Raw genomic sequence first — 17811 nt, 5'->3', positions numbered from 1 at the left:
TGGTTGGAAATGCTTAAATATCAGGAATTACGGGTCCGACTTGAAAAATTATATTAGAGTTTGATAGCCCATTTATCATCAAGTTATCACCATTAGGAGCGGAGCAAGGGGGGTAAAAAAGCGGGGTAAGGCTAAAATGAAACAAAAGTTACTCAAAATAAAAATTTATTACTTTACACCCTTTCAGCCACATTTGATATAATTGGTTTAGGCCTAGATTTGAATAGTAATTTCTTTTTAACAATAGCTTTCACTTTATAGTCGATATAACCATTTATCGTTTCTTTTTCTATGACTGCCATTGGCTGTTCCAGTTTTATTTCTTTTCCATTTAAAACATGATGACCAAGAATTAACACTGGATGCTTATTCCTACTAAAATAATGTAAGTCTCCAACCGCAGTAGGTCCTGACATAAGTTCTTTTTTCGTTTGAACTAAACCTTGCAGTTCTATAATAGCCCATTCTGGTACCCCGCTATTTGTCTCTGATTTACTGCAAAGAATAAAATAACTATGGTATAAATAGTGAATAGAGGAATGTAATTTTGGCGATCGGGATAAGAAAAAAAAAAAAACAAACTTGTTTTACTAATATTTTTATTTTTTCACAATTTGTCTAAATACAAGGGTGTTTACATAAATAAATACCTGAAACAAAAAACACAATTATTTTTTGTTATATATATAAGAATAAGGATTATATTTTACTAGCTTCCCGCCCGTGGCTTCGCCCGCTTTGTCTAAAACAATAAATTATTATATTGAATCACTCTATCTATTAAAAAAAAAACCGCATCTCAATCCGTTGCGTAGTTTTAAAGATTTAAGCATACATAGGGACAGAGAAAGCGACTTTGTTTTATACTATGTAGTGATAAAACAATCAAAGGAGGTGTTGATGATTTGTTTTTAATTCAAATTAAAAAGGTTACAAAAATTAATAAGTAAGCAAGCTGAGTTCTCAAATTTTTCGCAATATTTTTAGTAGTTATGTAAGCTTTTAAAGAATATGTATTTGTATGTTTAATTAGGGTTGTTTCTTTGAGTATCTACTGGAGACTTAAGTGGTCGTTGACAATAGTGTTTTCTTTATCATCCACTGAAGAGTGCTATAGTGGTATAGGTGGTTCTGCTCTCTAGTACCCGATGAAGATTGCTTATTTTTAAACCTTTATTCACTCGTACTATTACCCACTGGAGACCATGAGGGTGCTTTTCCACCAATGATGTGCTAGGACGTGTAGCGAGGAATGAGTATGTAAATAATTAAGCACATCAAACTTCAAAGTAAATGAAGCGATTAAGATTGGTTATTACATCTAATATCTAATCTAATATCTTCTTATATATAAAAATGAATCGCAAAATGTGTTGGTAAGCGCATAACTCGAGAACGACTGAACCGATTTCGATAATTCTTTTTTTATTATATTCCTTGAAGTACGAGGATGGTTCTTATGTAGAGAAAACGTAAATATGTACCACGGGCGAAGCCGGGGCGGACCGCTAGTATATTATAAAGGCGAAAGTTTGTATGGATGTTTGTTACTCTTTCACGTAAAAACTACTGAACCGATTATAATGAAATTTAGCACACATATAGAGGGTAACTTGGTTTAACACATAGGATAGTTTTTATCCCGGAAATCCCACGGGAACGGGAACTATGCGGGTTTTCCTTTGCAAACGCGGGCGAAGCCGCGGGCGGAAATCTAGTTATACATATTTACAAACGCATTTCTCGCTATACATCCTCGCACATTATTGCGAAAATCACCCTACGAGGTATGAGCAACCCGCACCATCAACAGCGGAACTTCTTAAACAGCGGGTGCTTATTGTGCTGCCCGCGGCGGTGCTCCAAGTACAGCGCATCGTCAGCGCCCGCGAGCGACGACAGCGCCCCGCCGCGCCGCGCCACGCCCCCCACTACACCCTCGCGTTCCTCCTCGCAATCCGTTTCTGATGCGGCCAGTACCTGAAAAAATAATATACTCATTGTCAATTTTACTTTCATGTCCAATCCTGTGTCACACGGACACTCCATACAAAATTATCGTTTTGACAGTCACACTGTAGAGACTGCAAATGTGTGTGTTAACGCTTTATGGTTGGCACATTTGTGACTAGCGTAAAAAAAAAATTCGCGTTTTTATGATGAAATACATCCGTAAACAGCACAATATCTAACCATTTTCTACGAAAAACGATAATCACAAATCCAAAATAATAAAATTACTTTATGTCAATTTGATTAATGTTGTCAATCTTCGTTGCGTATCGTCCTTGCAGAAAAATGCGGACCATTTTTAGGCTGATCGTGCGGGGTGAGGTAAGTGTTTAATTTTGGTGGGAGGTGGAGACTGTCCGTTCTGTAGCGTTTAGCTACTATTATGTATTCTGTGCCTGTGTGTGAGCTGTTTTCAAACATAGAATATTTTGTTGCTAACCTATTACCCTAGTAAATAAATCTGTTTTGTTTTTTGGCCACGCTCCCACAAAATTTACTGTGAGGTCAAATGCTTTATTATGATAATTTAGTTTAAAACATGTATAATATTCGATAGATAGAAAAATAATATTCATATTATAACAATGTGTATTTAGCGATGAAAACTAACCTGCTGTAACAGCATACCCTGCTCTTCTCTTGATCCATACATCAAATCAGGTTCTTGGTCCATACCTTTCAATTCTGTGATCACCTATAAAACAAAGAATTATAAAGATTGTGACTTAAAAAACAAATAAATAAAAACGAACTAATGTACCACCTTGTAACAGTCTCACCTTGTAACTGTAACCCTGATTGACAAGAAACCGTTGTCGTTTTCTGCTGTATGCCATTTCTAGAGTGTCCTGTGACACTAAAGTATAAAAGAATGCATTATATTCCTCGGCTATCGCGCCTTTTTTAGCCCTCAAAATACGACCTGTAAAAATAATATATTTTTGATAACGTTTAAAACTAGATGTTAAGTGTTACGAATATGTTTATAGTTGAATGCTATTCTATTCTTTCTTTACATTTATGTGATAAAGTCTTATAGTTTTGCACAGCATTTGTCTAAGCTAAGCTATATAATATTTGGATGTATTTAGTTTGTGATTAAAATTAAACAAATAATTTTAATCTTTTGGGATTACTGATTGATCTTATGTTTAAATAAAAAAAATAAGATTCGTATTACTTACCCAATCGTTGCGCTTCCTGTCTCCTAGAACCGCCGTGCGAAGATATTTGAATTAGAACATTAGCCTCTGGTAAATCAAAACTCGTATCGGCGACTTTACTGACGAATATAGTATTGACTTTGGGGTTAAACTTGAAGTTTTGTAGAATCTGTATCCTTTCATTCTGCGATGTGGGACCGTAAATGTATGGTTTGTTCATTTTCACGGCGTAATGTCTCAAAGCGAACACATTGTCAGAGAATACAATGGTCTTGTCGCCTCGCTTCTCGTGGTATCTGACGAGGAACTGACATGCGCGGAATTTGGAAGGATTCATAACGTACAACAGCATCTTTTTGTTGATTCTGAAATAATGACATGTGATTTAGATATTATTCATAGAGATTTAAACTACAATGAAAATGGGAACACAGTTGTGACTTGTGAGTGTTTATTTACTTTTACTATGTTTTAGAGTGGTATACTGACGAACTGTTTTTCTTGAAGTGTTTTACTGTAGAGTAATATTATCATGTTACTGTAATAAATATAATATTATTATATATATTATCGCGAAACACGCTTTCGATGACACTGCTGACTGCGCATAACATACTGCATTGAAACTAGATAACTTTTCGGCGCACCGTGAGAACACGTAAGTGCATGCATGTGTAATGTATATGTTTATGTATGCGTGAATCTTCAACTTGACATGACTTCGTGCATGTCTGAACGCTTGCTGTTGTGTGCGAGTGGAAGCAATATCAAGTGTTAGGTTAACCAACTTCAGATCTTGGCGCCCCCCAGAATTTGTCACCCTGGGCCATTGCCCCCCCGCCAGCCCCCCCCCCTAACTCCGGCACTGTGCGCATGTGTATGTGTGCGACTCACTTCTGCACGAGGTACTCGCGGTAGAACTCCGGCGTCATGGGGCACCACACCTCCGCGCACTGCACGCGCGCGATGTAGCCGGCCGCCTGCAGCTCGAGCCAGTTCGCTACTCACTTCTGCACGAGGTACTCGCGGTAGAACTCCGGCGTCATGGGGCACCACACCTCCGCGCACTGCACGCGCGCGATGTAGCCGGCCGCCTGCAGCTCGAGCCAGTTCGCTACTCACTTCTGCACGAGGTACTCGCGGTAGAACTCCGGCGTCATGGGGCACCACACCTCCGCGCACTGCACGCGCGCGATGTAGCCGGCCGCCTGCAGCTCGAGCCAGTTCGCTACTCACTTCTGCACGAGGTACTCGCGGTAGAACTCCGGCGTCATGGGGCACCACACCTCCGCGCACTGCACGCGCGCGATGTAGCCGGCCGCCTGCAGCTCGAGCCAGTTCGCTACTCACTTCTGCACGAGGTACTCGCGGTAGAACTCCGGCGTCATGGGGCACCACACCTCCGCGCACTGCACGCGCGCGATGTAGCCGGCCGCCTGCAGCTCGAGCCAGTTCGCTACTCACTTCTGCACGAGGTACTCGCGGTAGAACTCCGGCGTCATGGGGCACCACACCTCCGCGCACTGCACGCGCGCGATGTAGCCGGCCGCCTGCAGCTCGAGCCAGTTCGCTACTCACTTCTGCACGAGGTACTCGCGGTAGAACTCCGGCGTCATGGGGCACCACACCTCCGCGCACTGCACGCGCGCGATGTAGCCGGCCGCCTGCAGCTCGAGCCAGTTCGCTACTCACTTCTGCACGAGGTACTCGCGGTAGAACTCCGGCGTCATGGGGCACCACACCTCCGCGCACTGCACGCGCGCGATGTAGCCGGCCGCCTGCAGCTCGAGCCAGTTCGCTACTCACTTCTGCACGAGGTACTCGCGGTAGAACTCCGGCGTCATGGGGCACCACACCTCCGCGCACTGCACGCGCGCGATGTAGCCGGCCGCCTGCAGCTCGAGCCAGTTCGCTACTCACTTCTGCACGAGGTACTCGCGGTAGAACTCCGGCGTCATGGGGCACCACACCTCCGCGCACTGCACGCGCGCGATGTAGCCGGCCGCCTGCAGCTCGAGCCAGTTCGCTACTCACTTCTGCACGAGGTACTCGCGGTAGAACTCCGGCGTCATGGGGCACCACACCTCCGCGCACTGCACGCGCGCGATGTAGCCGGCCGCCTGCAGCTCGAGCCAGTTCGCTACTCACTTCTGCACGAGGTACTCGCGGTAGAACTCCGGCGTCATGGGGCACCACACCTCCGCGCACTGCACGCGCGCGATGTAGCCGGCCGCCTGCAGCTCGAGCCAGTTCGCTACTCACTTCTGCACGAGGTACTCGCGGTAGAACTCCGGCGTCATGGGGCACCACACCTCCGCGCACTGCACGCGCGCGATGTAGCCGGCCGCCTGCAGCTCGAGCCAGTTCGCTACTCACTTCTGCACGAGGTACTCGCGGTAGAACTCCGGCGTCATGGGGCACCACACCTCCGCGCACTGCACGCGCGCGATGTAGCCGGCCGCCTGCAGCTCGAGCCAGTTCGCTACTCACTTCTGCACGAGGTACTCGCGGTAGAACTCCGGCGTCATGGGGCACCACACCTCCGCGCACTGCACGCGCGCGATGTAGCCGGCCGCCTGCAGCTCGAGCCAGTTCGCTACTCACTTCTGCACGAGGTACTCGCGGTAGAACTCCGGCGTCATGGGGCACCACACCTCCGCGCACTGCACGCGCGCGATGTAGCCGGCCGCCTGCAGCTCGAGCCAGTTCGCTACTCACTTCTGCACGAGGTACTCGCGGTAGAACTCCGGCGTCATGGGGCACCACACCTCCGCGCACTGCACGCGCGCGATGTAGCCGGCCGCCTGCAGCTCGAGCCAGTTCGCTACTCACTTCTGCACGAGGTACTCGCGGTAGAACTCCGGCGTCATGGGGCACCACACCTCCGCGCACTGCACGCGCGCGATGTAGCCGGCCGCCTGCAGCTCGAGCCAGTTCGCTACTCACTTCTGCACGAGGTACTCGCGGTAGAACTCCGGCGTCATGGGGCACCACACCTCCGCGCACTGCACGCGCGCGATGTAGCCGGCCGCCTGCAGCTCGAGCCAGTTGGCCTCGTACAGCTTCGGCCCGATCAAAAAGTTCAGGTCCGCGATCTTGTCGTCCTCACGCAAGAGGGTCGCGGTCAAACCTATGTGAAGGAGTATAATGTTAAATAAAATAAAATAAACTTGCAGCAGCAGTCCTACATCAAATTTAATAATATGCATAACATAAGCGAAATAACGTGATATAAAATTATAATAATTTTTTGAATACAGTTGAACAACATTAATTTTGTAAAATTATATAATTTGGATTACATGGCAAGGCACAACTCTAAAGTTAGTATTGAAGTTGATATCTTTGAAAAATATAATTTTACAGACTTGTAATATCACTGTAGAGATTGATAACTAATCTTTAATCCAGCAAATCGATCGTTTTTTCACACCTAGCTTAGCATGCGAGTGTACAATTGTCAGCACACGTCGGAACATCTTAGCGGGTATAGTGTGTACTTCATCCAGCACAACCAGCCCCCACTCCTGCGCCTGCAGCCATTTCATCGTCTGCTCCGCTTCCCACGAGCGCCTCTGCCCGTGTGTTATCATTGAGTATGTTGTGATTAGTATACCCGCACCCATTGGCTTGTCTTTTGCTTCTGATGTGAATCTGAAATGGCAAGACTGATTGATGAGATTGGTTATTTTATGTTTTTTTAAGTCAGATTATTGTTTATTTAGTAATGTAAATGATATAGAATAGTAGAATACTGTATTTTGTGTCCAAAATAAACTATGTAAATTTAGGTAATTAAATTAAAAGCCAGTTTCACAATTTCGAGAAATATTTTTTTCAACTATAAATTTATTAAAATAGTAGATACCGATTATCATACATACATTGGAAAACAGGTATCAGATAAAAAAAGCAAAAAGAAATTCTAAAAACAGTTGTTAATTTTGTTTCTGAATCTGTATATTATTATTATATATGTGTACGTAAGTACGTATCTACATGTGCACGTTCCTGTGTGCGTGGTATACCTGCATATAGTACTATCGTCGGCCGTGGACCAGCACTTGAACTGCTGCTTCCACTGCTCGACGGAGACGCCCGAGTTGCAGAGCACGAGCGCGCGCTTGCGCACCGTGCACACCGCCGTCACGCCCACCAGCGACTTGCCCGCGCCGCAAGGCAACACTATCACGCCCGATCTGATATAAATAATAATTTATTAAAAAAGGCACTCGGGGACAGCCGCGGTAAAGCTATTGCATAGCATGCCTTCAAGCCACACCTCCGTGCCCGTCGGAGTGGGGAGCGTGAGGTTTTTTCGTTACGGAATTTCTCGATTCGATCCCCGCGCTCAAGGCCCGCGATAGAAGCTATGCAATAGCTTAATAATTATTGGTAAATGTTAAAAATATGTAATGATGATTCGAAAGTGCTTCTAAGTCTATTTGAATAAATAAATGTTTGAGTTTGAGTTGTACAGTTTTTAGATAACATTAAACAGGCATCAGATATTGCCTATGGTAGGTGTAAACCTGTAAAATAGGTCACCAGGTCTCCACCACTCGGAATTATTATCATAATTTTTCTTTTAATTACCCTTTTTTTAATTAGGTACACTTTACTGTGCTGGCATAGATTTAATTTTGTAAGATTTGTTTGAGTAGTGCATTCTTTCCATTAATAATTTAATTTCAGAAACAAGTTTTAATCAATGGTATTTCAACGGAATTTGTTATATATCTAAGTAGTAAAATCAAGAATCAAAAAAAGTTAATTAGTGCTGTAGTTGTCATAATTTTAATATTTTACAAAAACAAAAAGTAAATCATTTGTTTGTTCGCATACCTTGCTCTTCCGTTTCCAAACATTTTCCTTAGACTTTTCTCTTGATAAGGTCGTAATACTGCCGTTGGTTTGAGATCAATATTGATGTCCGGATTAACTGCGTCATTACGGAAGTCATACTCGGCTAGTAATGGATATTCCAGTTCAATGCAACGTTTTTGTATGACCTGAAATTACATTGATATTTATTTAACGAATATCTTTACTAATATTATAAAGCTGAAGAGTTTGTTTGTTTGAACGCGCTAATCTCAGGAACTACTGGTCCGATTTGAAAAATTCTTTCGGTATAACCCATTTATCGAGGAAGGCTATATCATCACGCTTAGACCAACAGGAGCGGAGCAATGCGGGTAAAACCACAGAGCACAGCTAGTAATCAATAAGTATTGATTACGCGGACGAAGCCGCGAGCGGAAAGCTAGCATACTTTTAATAAATTTATAAGTAACCTCAATTTTATCAGGATCAACTTCAAAAGCGACTGCAGTATTCGCAGTTATATCTGTTGTTTCTTCCTCTTCATCATCTTTGTCCAATTGCTGGTAGAACTGACTGATATCTTCAGGCACACTTCCATTTGCAGCTGGTTTGTCTTCGCCTAATTCAAATATTGTAATAAAAATTAAAAAACGACGTGTGGCACTCGGGGACTGCCGCGATAAAGCTATTGCATGCTATGCCTTCAAGCCACACCTCCGCCCGTCGGAGTGGGGAGCGTGAGGCTTTTTCGTTACGGAATTTCTCGATTCAGTCCCCGCGCCCAAGGCCCGCGATAGAAGCTATGCAATAGCTTTAAAAATTAATATTAAATTAACTAGATGGTCAACTTATTCCAATTATAATAATATAATGTCTAGGAAGTTTTGCATTCCAATCAAAACTGTTCAAATATTAATAATTCTTTTATTCAAGAAAAATATAAATAATCACCAATTTTAGTAGAAGCTGTAGCTGGTTTGTTTGGAAGAGCAGATGACAACAATTCGTCATCACCATCGCGTCTTAACCGACACTGTTGGACCACTGGATCTTTAAGTAACTTTTGCAATACTTCTACATGTTTACTTTCAACTAAATACCTAGAAATGAAACAATTAATATGTCATCATTCTGAAAGCATGGAATGTTGATGAAATAAAAACAAGTACTCTTTGAAGTGAAACTTCTTTAGGCGCTTTGAGAGTAACATTTCAAGGCAATACCACCACGTCATGGAGTTAGGCGACGATTTTGGTATCTTGCAATCTTGCCAAGAAGTTTCACTTCTGACACGTGTGCTCGGCACACACGCTCTTTTTTTATCCTAAGCCGTGTTTGTCTTACCTATTCTGCTTAAGAACAAGTTTAACTTTTCCATATGACAAGGTACATAGTTTAATAAACTCCATGATGCCAGCAGGTACCGCACATTTGCTTAGTCGTTGCAAGTATTCTATTATGTCATTTGTCTGCAATCCTACTGATACAGCGGCATATAAGCTGTATGCAGTTAATTTATATTCATGGATGTGTTGTGGCCTACATAAAAAAATATATTTTAATTCATATTAGAGTATAGCTAATGATAATAATCTGTTGTAAACAATTGTAACAATTATATTGTAAACACTTGTAACAATTATATTGTAAACACTTGTAACAATTATATTGTAAACAATTAGAAAAATCTTACCTGCAAACAGGTTCTGCTATAGCGATCAAAAAGTCATGAGCATGTTTGTATACAGGTGAAAATGCTTCTAAGAATATGTGACCATTTGGAGCAACCCATAGGGGACGACTTGCATTATCAGCTTTAAGTTCCATTTGGTTCCTGTTTACATAAAAATATATTTTATTAGTTATTATTTGATTAATGTAATTCATGACAATCTAGTTAGTTAGTATGTAATTCATTAATGGTTCATTACACAATAATAGGCAATTTTTTGCTTAAAGTATTAAAATGTATACTAGCACTTATTTTGATTCATTAATAAAAAATAAAAAAAAAATACCTGTAATCTTTGGCTCCAAATTCATCCTCAGGTACTTGATCATTTTTCTCTGCATCTTGCATAGCAGCTCCAGGGACACCAGTGTTTTCTGGGTTATCATCCTCAACAAGATCTATTGTGATGTCTTCTTCTATTTTCTTCTTTTTACCTAATAAATGCATACTCTTAAATAAACATGCAAGGTATGGGTAACATGTAAATAATTCCTTGATTTCATATATGTAAATCCATTAGTTATTAAAGCATCATTGACTGATGTCTTCAGAAGCTCTTTTTTACAACTATAATGGAATTTGGAGTTGAGATCAAAATAACAAATACTACAATTCTCAGATATGCCCAAAAGAATGTAGGTATATAAATTACACAACAATGTAGGTACCTACATTAAATAGAAAAATTAGTAATTTCAAATTTTGTATATGACTCACTATCATAATATTTTTGTATGTAAAAAATCTTCTAGTATAATGGTGAAGCATGTTATATGTACATTATACATACAAGAACTTCAATATTACTGTATTTTACCTGATCTCTCTCCTCCAGCTTTGGAATCATACTTTTTTATCTTCTTAGGTGGTCCCATGTTAAATCTTAAAAAAAAGAATATATAACAGAAAAATAAACAAACAAGAAAATTTACAACATTCTATTCAATTGATTATAAAAGAGTTAGGAAGACATACCTTTAAAATATGTTAACAGACACTAATAATATGTATACTGTATGAAATTCCAAGTCACTTTTGTTATGGTTTTAGACTTTACTTTGCAGTACTGCTATAGTAAGTTGGATGTTCCTATAGCATAAAGTAATTTATTTATTTATTTTATTTATAAATACTTTATTGCACTTAAAGATAACAAAACAAGAAATACAAACACTTAAATATAACTTACACTAAGTACAATTGGCGGTCTTATCGCTTAGAGCGATTTCTTCCAGACAACCTTTGGTACAATAGAGGAATTTATTAAGAGTATGGCTGACTAAATCAAAACAAAACCAAAGGCCAACCATCCATACAAGAAATATATCACTTTACTGTACAAAAATCTTTATTTTAGTAAATATTGTGAGCATATATGTATTTGAGTTTTAGTAGAGAAATCTGTTGGTAATGTTTTTCAATAAAATAAGGTATTAAACTTTTTATAAAAAGTCCCTAACAATGTTTCACATTTTTATATTACCTACATATTCCATATTATATAGTTATAGCATGTTTTTTTGTCATTTTTAACTTACAAGTTTACATACCTAGATGGAAAATAAAAGATTTTTACTTGTAATTACTAAGTTTTAATGTACCTATTTTAATTTTGAACTGTTTTTAGTATCATCAATCATGCAAAATGTTCAAAACAAGTCAAGAGTCAAGACAAGTCTACTGTCAGTGTCAAGTGTCAGATTGTCAAATATCAGTTTTTCAATATGACAATGTCATAACTATTTTTCATTTTACGCTGTTGCCTGTTCCGGATCAAGACATGATTATTGCGTTAACAGATTGCGGTGATATTACCAGTGCAAACTTAGCACCCCATCTATAGAATTTTGGGTCGAAAATGACCTTGATCGTTAGGTCCCTGTTAGGTCCTTTAAGGTCCCACAATTTTTTCGTTAGGTCCCCTTTAGTTTTTTTTTAATAATTTTTTAAATTTTAGGTATAAAAAAATGCAACTTTAGCACCCCATCCATAGAATTTTGGGTCAAAAATGACCTTAATCGATATGTCTCCGTTAGGTCCTATAAGGTCCCACAATTTTTTCGTTAGGTCCCCTTTAGTTTTTTTTTTTAATAATTTTTTTTTAATTTTATGTATTAAAAAAGTTACACTTTAGCACCCCATCCATAGCAAAATTGGCAAATTTTATCAAAATCGTATTCTTTACCGTTAGGTCCGTATAGGCTCATCATTGAAATTGTTGAATTATTTATTTTATTAAAATTATAAAATAATAAAAACCTGCGCATGCGCCTTAGAGCATTAAGGCATGCGCACATCATACATAAACAACGCGAAATTTAAAATGGTATCGTTTCATTTATTAAATAAATCTATTGTTCTGAGAGTGCTTATTTATTAATATATACACCATAGATTGACACTACTTAATACACTAATAGTTATTTTAATTCTAGGTTGAAAAGTAGGTTTTACATAATACTTAGTACATTATTTTGATAAAACTCGTAGGGTTCAGCCTGCGTTTGCAATGTAAGCGGAAAACATGTAATTTTTTACGACATCACATTAGAAACCTCAAAAATAACAGTACTTCTCCACTATTTAATGGATGTTATTATACATAATATAAACCTTCCTCTTGAATCACTCTATCTATTAAAAAAACCGCATCAAAATCCGTTGCGTAGTTTCAAAGATTTAAGCGTACAAAGGTCAAAGTGACATAGGGACAGAGAAAGCGACTTTGTTTTATACTATGTAGTGATAGTGATAGAGTCCGGCTAACGAATGAAAAGGCGGCAAATTCAAAAAATCATCATATGGTAACTTAGGTTATAGTTGGAAATAAAGTTTTGATACTTTAATTTATTATTACGAGCTTTGTTTTTTTGAGAGATTAACAACATCTTCATCTATATAATATTATATAATTTATATATGTAATCTGGTACAGTTATCTGATACAGATAAAAAAGAACAGCTAGTGAAAGTAAGAAAAAACATAATAAAATACAATTAAATTTTGTTTAATCAATATAATCATATTAAATCTAAAAGCCGCGTTCAGCCGCGAATAAAGAATAAGAATCACTATCATTATCTCTGACATCATTAACTCTTCCATGTCTGCAGTTATTCCATCTTGTTTTTTTTGTACTGCTCTTCAACATGAATAACCGTTTGGTCATAGAATAAATCTCGTCGAGATACTGATTTTGTGTCTTTAAACATTTTGAACGGACAGATCGTTCAATTTTATATTGTTGCTTGAATAGTTTTTAACTGGATTACTGGTATCATCCATGCAAAATAATAATAATAATATTAAACAAATCATACCAACTTATAATAATGTGCAATGCAATCAAGATGAAAAGCATCAAAATATCAAGTCACACTTAACAATGCATTGAGATATTTCTCGTAAACACTCTTGTTTTTCCTTGAAAACTACATCTCTTTCAAATTGTTTCATTTTAAATTTATTAATCATAGTTTAAAGTTTTCGTCATGTTTTCAACTCAGTTTTCAAAAATATTTTTTTTTTAATTTTTTTTTGAAATCACTAAAATCCTAAGCTAAAATCGCAGAAAAAAAACACTTTGACAAGCTTTGACACATCAACAACTCAGGTTTTAATGACAGATAACTGTCAAGTGTTGCCAAATAAATTTTCAAAATAAAAAGCCAGTATCATCTTTCAAACCAGACATGACTAGTATAGACACAAAATTTATTTATTGATTTAAATTTAATAAATGAAACGATACCAATTTAAATTTCGCATTGTTTATGTATGATGTGCGCATGCCTTAATGCTCTAAGGCGCATGCGCAGGTTTCAATTATTTTATAACTAGTGGCCCGCCCCGTTTTCGCCCGTGGTACATATTTAGTATCCTATATCCTTCTCCTGGCTCTAAACTACCTCCCTGCCAATTTTCAGCTAAATCGGTTCAGCCGTTCTTGAGTTATAAGTGGAGTAACTAACACGACTTTCTTTTATTTAATATATACTATATAGATTTTAATAACATTAATAATTTAACAATTTCAATGATGGGCCTCTACGGACCTAACGGTAAAGAATACGATTTTGATAAAATTCGCCAATTTTGCTATGGATGGGGTGCTAAAGTGTAACTTTTTTATACCTAAAATTAAAAAAAAATATTAAAAAAAAAACTAAAGGGGACCTAACGAAAAAATTGTGGGACCTTATAGGACCTAACGGAGACCTATCGATTAAGGTCATTTTTGACCCAAAATTCTATGGATGGGGTGCTAAAGTTGCATTTTTTTATACCTAAAATTTAAAAAATTATTTAAAAAAAAACTAAAGGGGACCTAACGAAAAAATTGTGGGACCTTAAAGGACCTAACGGGGACCTAACGATCAAGGTCATTTTCGACCCAAAATTCCATAGATGGGGTGCTAAGTTTGCACTGGTGATGATATTGGGCAATGTTGCAAAGCTCTAATTATAAGATAATAAATACATATTGTGATGCTCCCAACGAAAATTATAAATAATTCTCATAGTTAAACAATATCAAGTAATAAAAGCTATTTAATAAAAAATTTGTCACAAAGCGTTGTGGTAGTTGTAATGAAAGTGCTGACTGGAAGGCAGGCCATGATAAGTTCTGAACATTACTTTTTACCATTATCAGGTTTTTAAGATACAAGTGTGGATGATATTTACAAATGTTTCTTTACTGCATTTGTAAAGAAAGCTTAGCTAAGTACTAGAAGTTTCAAGCTTGATGCTCGCAATTGAGTAATAAAATATTGAACAAAACTATTAGTCATTGGTTACTTAATTATATACCTGCACCTACCTAAAAAAAGCTTCCAATTTCAAGGTACCTAATTTAATAAGAAACATATTTTATAAGTTTTTTTTTAACAATTTATGTATAGTTAAGCAATAAATGATCAAAATGTGTTGTGGGATTTCAACGTTACTAAACCACCACCACCTCCACCTCCTTGGAGGTTGATAAGAACATGGGTTACTTGTTATCCGGGTAGGTACCACAGAAGTTAAACTTTCATTAACAGAAATATCAAATTACTAACAAAGACTACTTTTACTGCAATGTAAAATTATGTAAAAGTGTAGAAACTAATTTTCACATAGGTATTTAATAAAAATTCAAGATTTTTAAATGGTTCAATTTTTGTTTTAACTTTCATGGCATGGCAGGTGGATGAAAAGAGAATGCAGTAATTATCTAGCAAGAAATATTCATGCATGGTTAATATGGGCCAAAGTTGTAACATACAACATAACAACATTTATTTTGAATCAATAATATGATAAATTTTCAGTTTCAATTTGTATAGAAAATGAAAACTTAAAAATTATTTTACATAGGGTAAAGTAATGGATTTAACGGAAATATTTTTTTTTAAATAAATATATAGACATAATGGAAAACATAAAGTAAAAGTAAAAGCTATACATATTCATTAATTATTAAAAATTTACGTCGGTATTAATACGCAAAATTGTCATTCCGCGAATGTAAGGTAATAAGGTGTTGGTGATACATAACTCGAGAACGGCTGAACCGATTTCGTTAATGGTTTTTTAATATTCCTTGATGTACGAGAATGGTTCTTATGATAAGAAAAGAAGCCGGGGGGGAACGCTAATAAAAGAATAATATTTATTATAGGTAACTTACCAGTCTATATAAATTTGCATTCTTTTTCAGTATTGAATTATTTAAAATGTTTGGTGAATGGTGCCGATTCTTCTTTTTCTCTTTAACTTATTATTATAATTCTGAAATTACAAACCTATTTGCAAAACTTTGTTTAAATCAGTTTAAATTAAAAACAAAAACTTATCTGAAATCTGAATTCTGACAGTGATGAGTGACGTTTACTTCCTGTATATAAAAAGGTACTCTGTGGTTTACTTTACTCTTTGAGTGACGTTTTGTGAATTGTGTTTGTCTTTTGTCGATTGTCATTTGTCGTAAATCGTAGGCTGTAGGTATTGGATCGGGAGTTGCCATTTGAAAAAAAGAAGAAGAAGAAGTAATTCGCGGTTTCCTGCACAGTGCTGCCAACTAATTTTCGAAAAGGCACTAAACCCGTAAAGCCCTTCTCCCATTCCGATACTTCTAGAATACGATACTCGAGTAGAATACTAGTTAGATATTTACTCGCGACCCGATACTCGCATATTAAGCGACTAAATTCATCATTATTGTGTCTCGTTTTTGTGGACGGACGTTTCGTCGAGCGATTCCAGTGTCGACGTAAGAGTAGGAAGTAGGTACTGGATTCATCCATATATTGAAAAACATAAATTGTAGAGTTTTTTAGCCACACGAGAACTACAACATGATGGAATGGCGCGAAAGGATGCGGGTTCGAGTCCCGCCTCGTGATCGAATTTTTTCTATTCTTTATAAATTTATACAATTTGATAAGATATTTTTATCTTTCTACCGAAGAGATACGCGCGAGACGCGACGCAAAAGCAACCAACACGGTGAGTCGTGCGATACTAGTCGCGGACGTGTAGAATGCCCGAAGCGTAGTGTGCGAGCCTACATACAAAATATTATGAATATGAGATACTCCGCGGCGACTAGTCTCCGAGACTTGCAGGATACTTGAATCGCCTGTGCGTATCGTAATGGGAGAAGGGCCTAAAAATAAAAAAAAGCACTATATAGTTTGTTTATTTTCAGAATTTTCAGTCGTAGAGGGCGCTAAAAGTTAAAAAATACGTTACATATAAACCTGTTAAATAAACACATTTTAAATAACTTATTTTCAGTGAAATCGACTTGTAACGACTTGAACTTGAAATTGACTTGAAACGATTTGTATAACTTCCTTTGGAATTTCGTAGTTGAAGCAACATTTATTCATTGCTTCTAGAGTTCTAGGCCCGTCCGAATATTATATAACAACGAATTCAGCAAGGGCAAACAGGGGCAGACCCAATGGATTTGTAGTTTTATTTAGCAAACGTTCTTAAAAAGTACTAGACTGGGCACTAGGCTCTAAAATTGAATTTTCAGCAATAATACATGAAAAAAAGCACTGGATCTAGTGCCGAAAGCACTAAATTGGCAACACTGTTCCTGCATGCTGTTGCCAGTAAACGAAAAAAAAAAAACAACTTTAACCTACTTACTTAACATGTACCTACGGCCTACCGCGTGTTTAGTTTGAAATTTGAATTCTTCTATTTATAGTGGATCTAAGTGGTCATCAAGTTTATATAAATATACAGGTATTATTAAAAGGTAAAAGGCAATGTTATATTTTTTACCAACAATAATTTTTATTTGTGATTTTCAGTGCGGTTGCATGACTGAATCTTTCCATGGTAAGGTGGAGTTATACTAGATGAGAGATTAAAACTCAACGTTATAGAGGACACAAAACAGAAGGACTAGAAAAAGGCCAAATTCATTTTCCGTTCATTATTGCTTCCGTTTTAAAATTACCTGGCTCAGGGTTTCTTTACGTTAATAATTTAATATAAGTATAGAAGCCCAACATCATTGATAAAATATGTTATTTAGAAAAGGTGAGCCCAGAGTTGATCTGCCAATTTAGCGTAAATGGGTAGGTACCTAGTACTTAACTAAAATTTATTTCCGCACACTTTTGTACTTTAGAAGTGGGGTAGAATTAGAAATATATATAGGTACCTATATAAATATAGTTCTAATAGCAAATATGAAACTAAGATATTATACCATATTCTATTTTGTTTAGACTATAAACACGCATTAATGCTCTAATAAATCTATTTATTATTGATTTATTAGATATAATTAGATTAAGTGCTTGCATATTAGGTATGTACTCATACTTTAAATGCTAAAATGCAATTAAATCCTTAATTGAAGAGTTTCCAAACCTACAAACATGCCAAACATGAACTCCTTATTACTTTTACTATATTCTATATCGAACACTTTAAACTTCTTTATGTCTATCATAAAAAGGAGAACCGCATTTGAGACCCAGGAGTGTCCGCCTTAGCTCACATTTAGGCTTTTATATCGATTTCGTAATTCGTTACCAAATAATATTGACCATAATTTGAGATAT

General features: G+C 37.5%; 2 protein-coding genes across 3 annotated transcripts; both read right to left on the bottom strand.

Annotated features, from left to right (window-relative positions):
• Positions 1-148: 148 nt before the first annotated feature.
• On the bottom strand, positions 149-15542 carry LOC123694655 (chromosome transmission fidelity protein 8 homolog). The gene is made up of 2 exons (XM_045640152.1): positions 15411-15542; positions 149-495 (listed from the first exon to the last, which is right to left on the bottom strand). The coding sequence occupies exons 1-2, from the start codon at positions 15428-15430 to the stop codon at positions 174-176; spliced, it is 342 nt and encodes a 113-aa protein (XP_045496108.1). The 5' UTR covers positions 15431-15542; the 3' UTR covers positions 149-173.
• On the bottom strand, positions 594-15541 carry LOC123694633 (general transcription and DNA repair factor IIH helicase subunit XPB). 2 transcript variants are annotated; one of them, XM_045640123.1, is made up of 17 exons: positions 10925-11216; positions 10711-10824; positions 10553-10617; positions 10022-10169; positions 9697-9837; positions 9348-9542; positions 8955-9103; positions 8474-8622; positions 8022-8188; positions 7205-7375; positions 6610-6830; positions 6123-6306; positions 3198-3541; positions 2793-2935; positions 2624-2707; positions 1805-1980; positions 594-650 (listed from the first exon to the last, which is right to left on the bottom strand). In XM_045640123.1, the coding sequence occupies exons 3-16, from the start codon at positions 10608-10610 to the stop codon at positions 1807-1809; spliced, it is 2328 nt and encodes a 775-aa protein (XP_045496079.1). In that variant the 5' UTR covers positions 10611-10617; positions 10711-10824; positions 10925-11216; the 3' UTR covers positions 594-650; positions 1805-1806. The 2 variants fall into 2 exon arrangements, with proteins under 2 accessions (XP_045496079.1, XP_045496078.1); XM_045640122.1 differs by lacking the exons at positions 594-650; positions 10925-11216 and adding an exon at positions 15411-15541.
• Positions 15543-17811: the final 2269 nt, after the last annotated feature.

Source organism: Colias croceus, chromosome 9 (assembly GCF_905220415.1).
Source record: "Colias croceus chromosome 9, ilColCroc2.1".
Lineage (NCBI taxonomy): Eukaryota > Metazoa > Arthropoda > Insecta > Lepidoptera > Pieridae > Colias > Colias croceus.
The sequence above is the reverse complement of the archived record's forward strand: the minus strand, read 5'-3'. Positions and strand labels throughout refer to the sequence as shown.

Excerpts from the sequence above, each read along its gene's own strand:
- LOC123694633 (XM_045640122.1), bottom strand. The coding sequence starts at position 10,610 with ATGGGACCACCTAAGAAGATAAAAAAGTATGATTCCAAAGCTGGAGGA. Across the intron at positions 9,838-10,021 it reads TTTGGAGCCAAAGATTACAG|GAACCAAATGGAACTTAAAG; the intron begins GTATTTTTTTTT and ends TTATGTAAACAG. Across the intron at positions 6,307-6,609 it reads ACACTCGCATGCTAAGCTAG|GTTTGACCGCGACCCTCTTG; the intron begins GTGTGAAAAAAC and ends TCCTTCACATAG.
- LOC123694655 (XM_045640152.1), bottom strand. The coding sequence starts at position 15,430 with ATGCAAATTTATATAGACTG. Across the intron at positions 496-15,410 it reads ATGCAAATTTATATAGACTG|TAAATCAGAGACAAATAGCG; the intron begins GTAAGTTACCTA and ends TATTCTTTGCAG.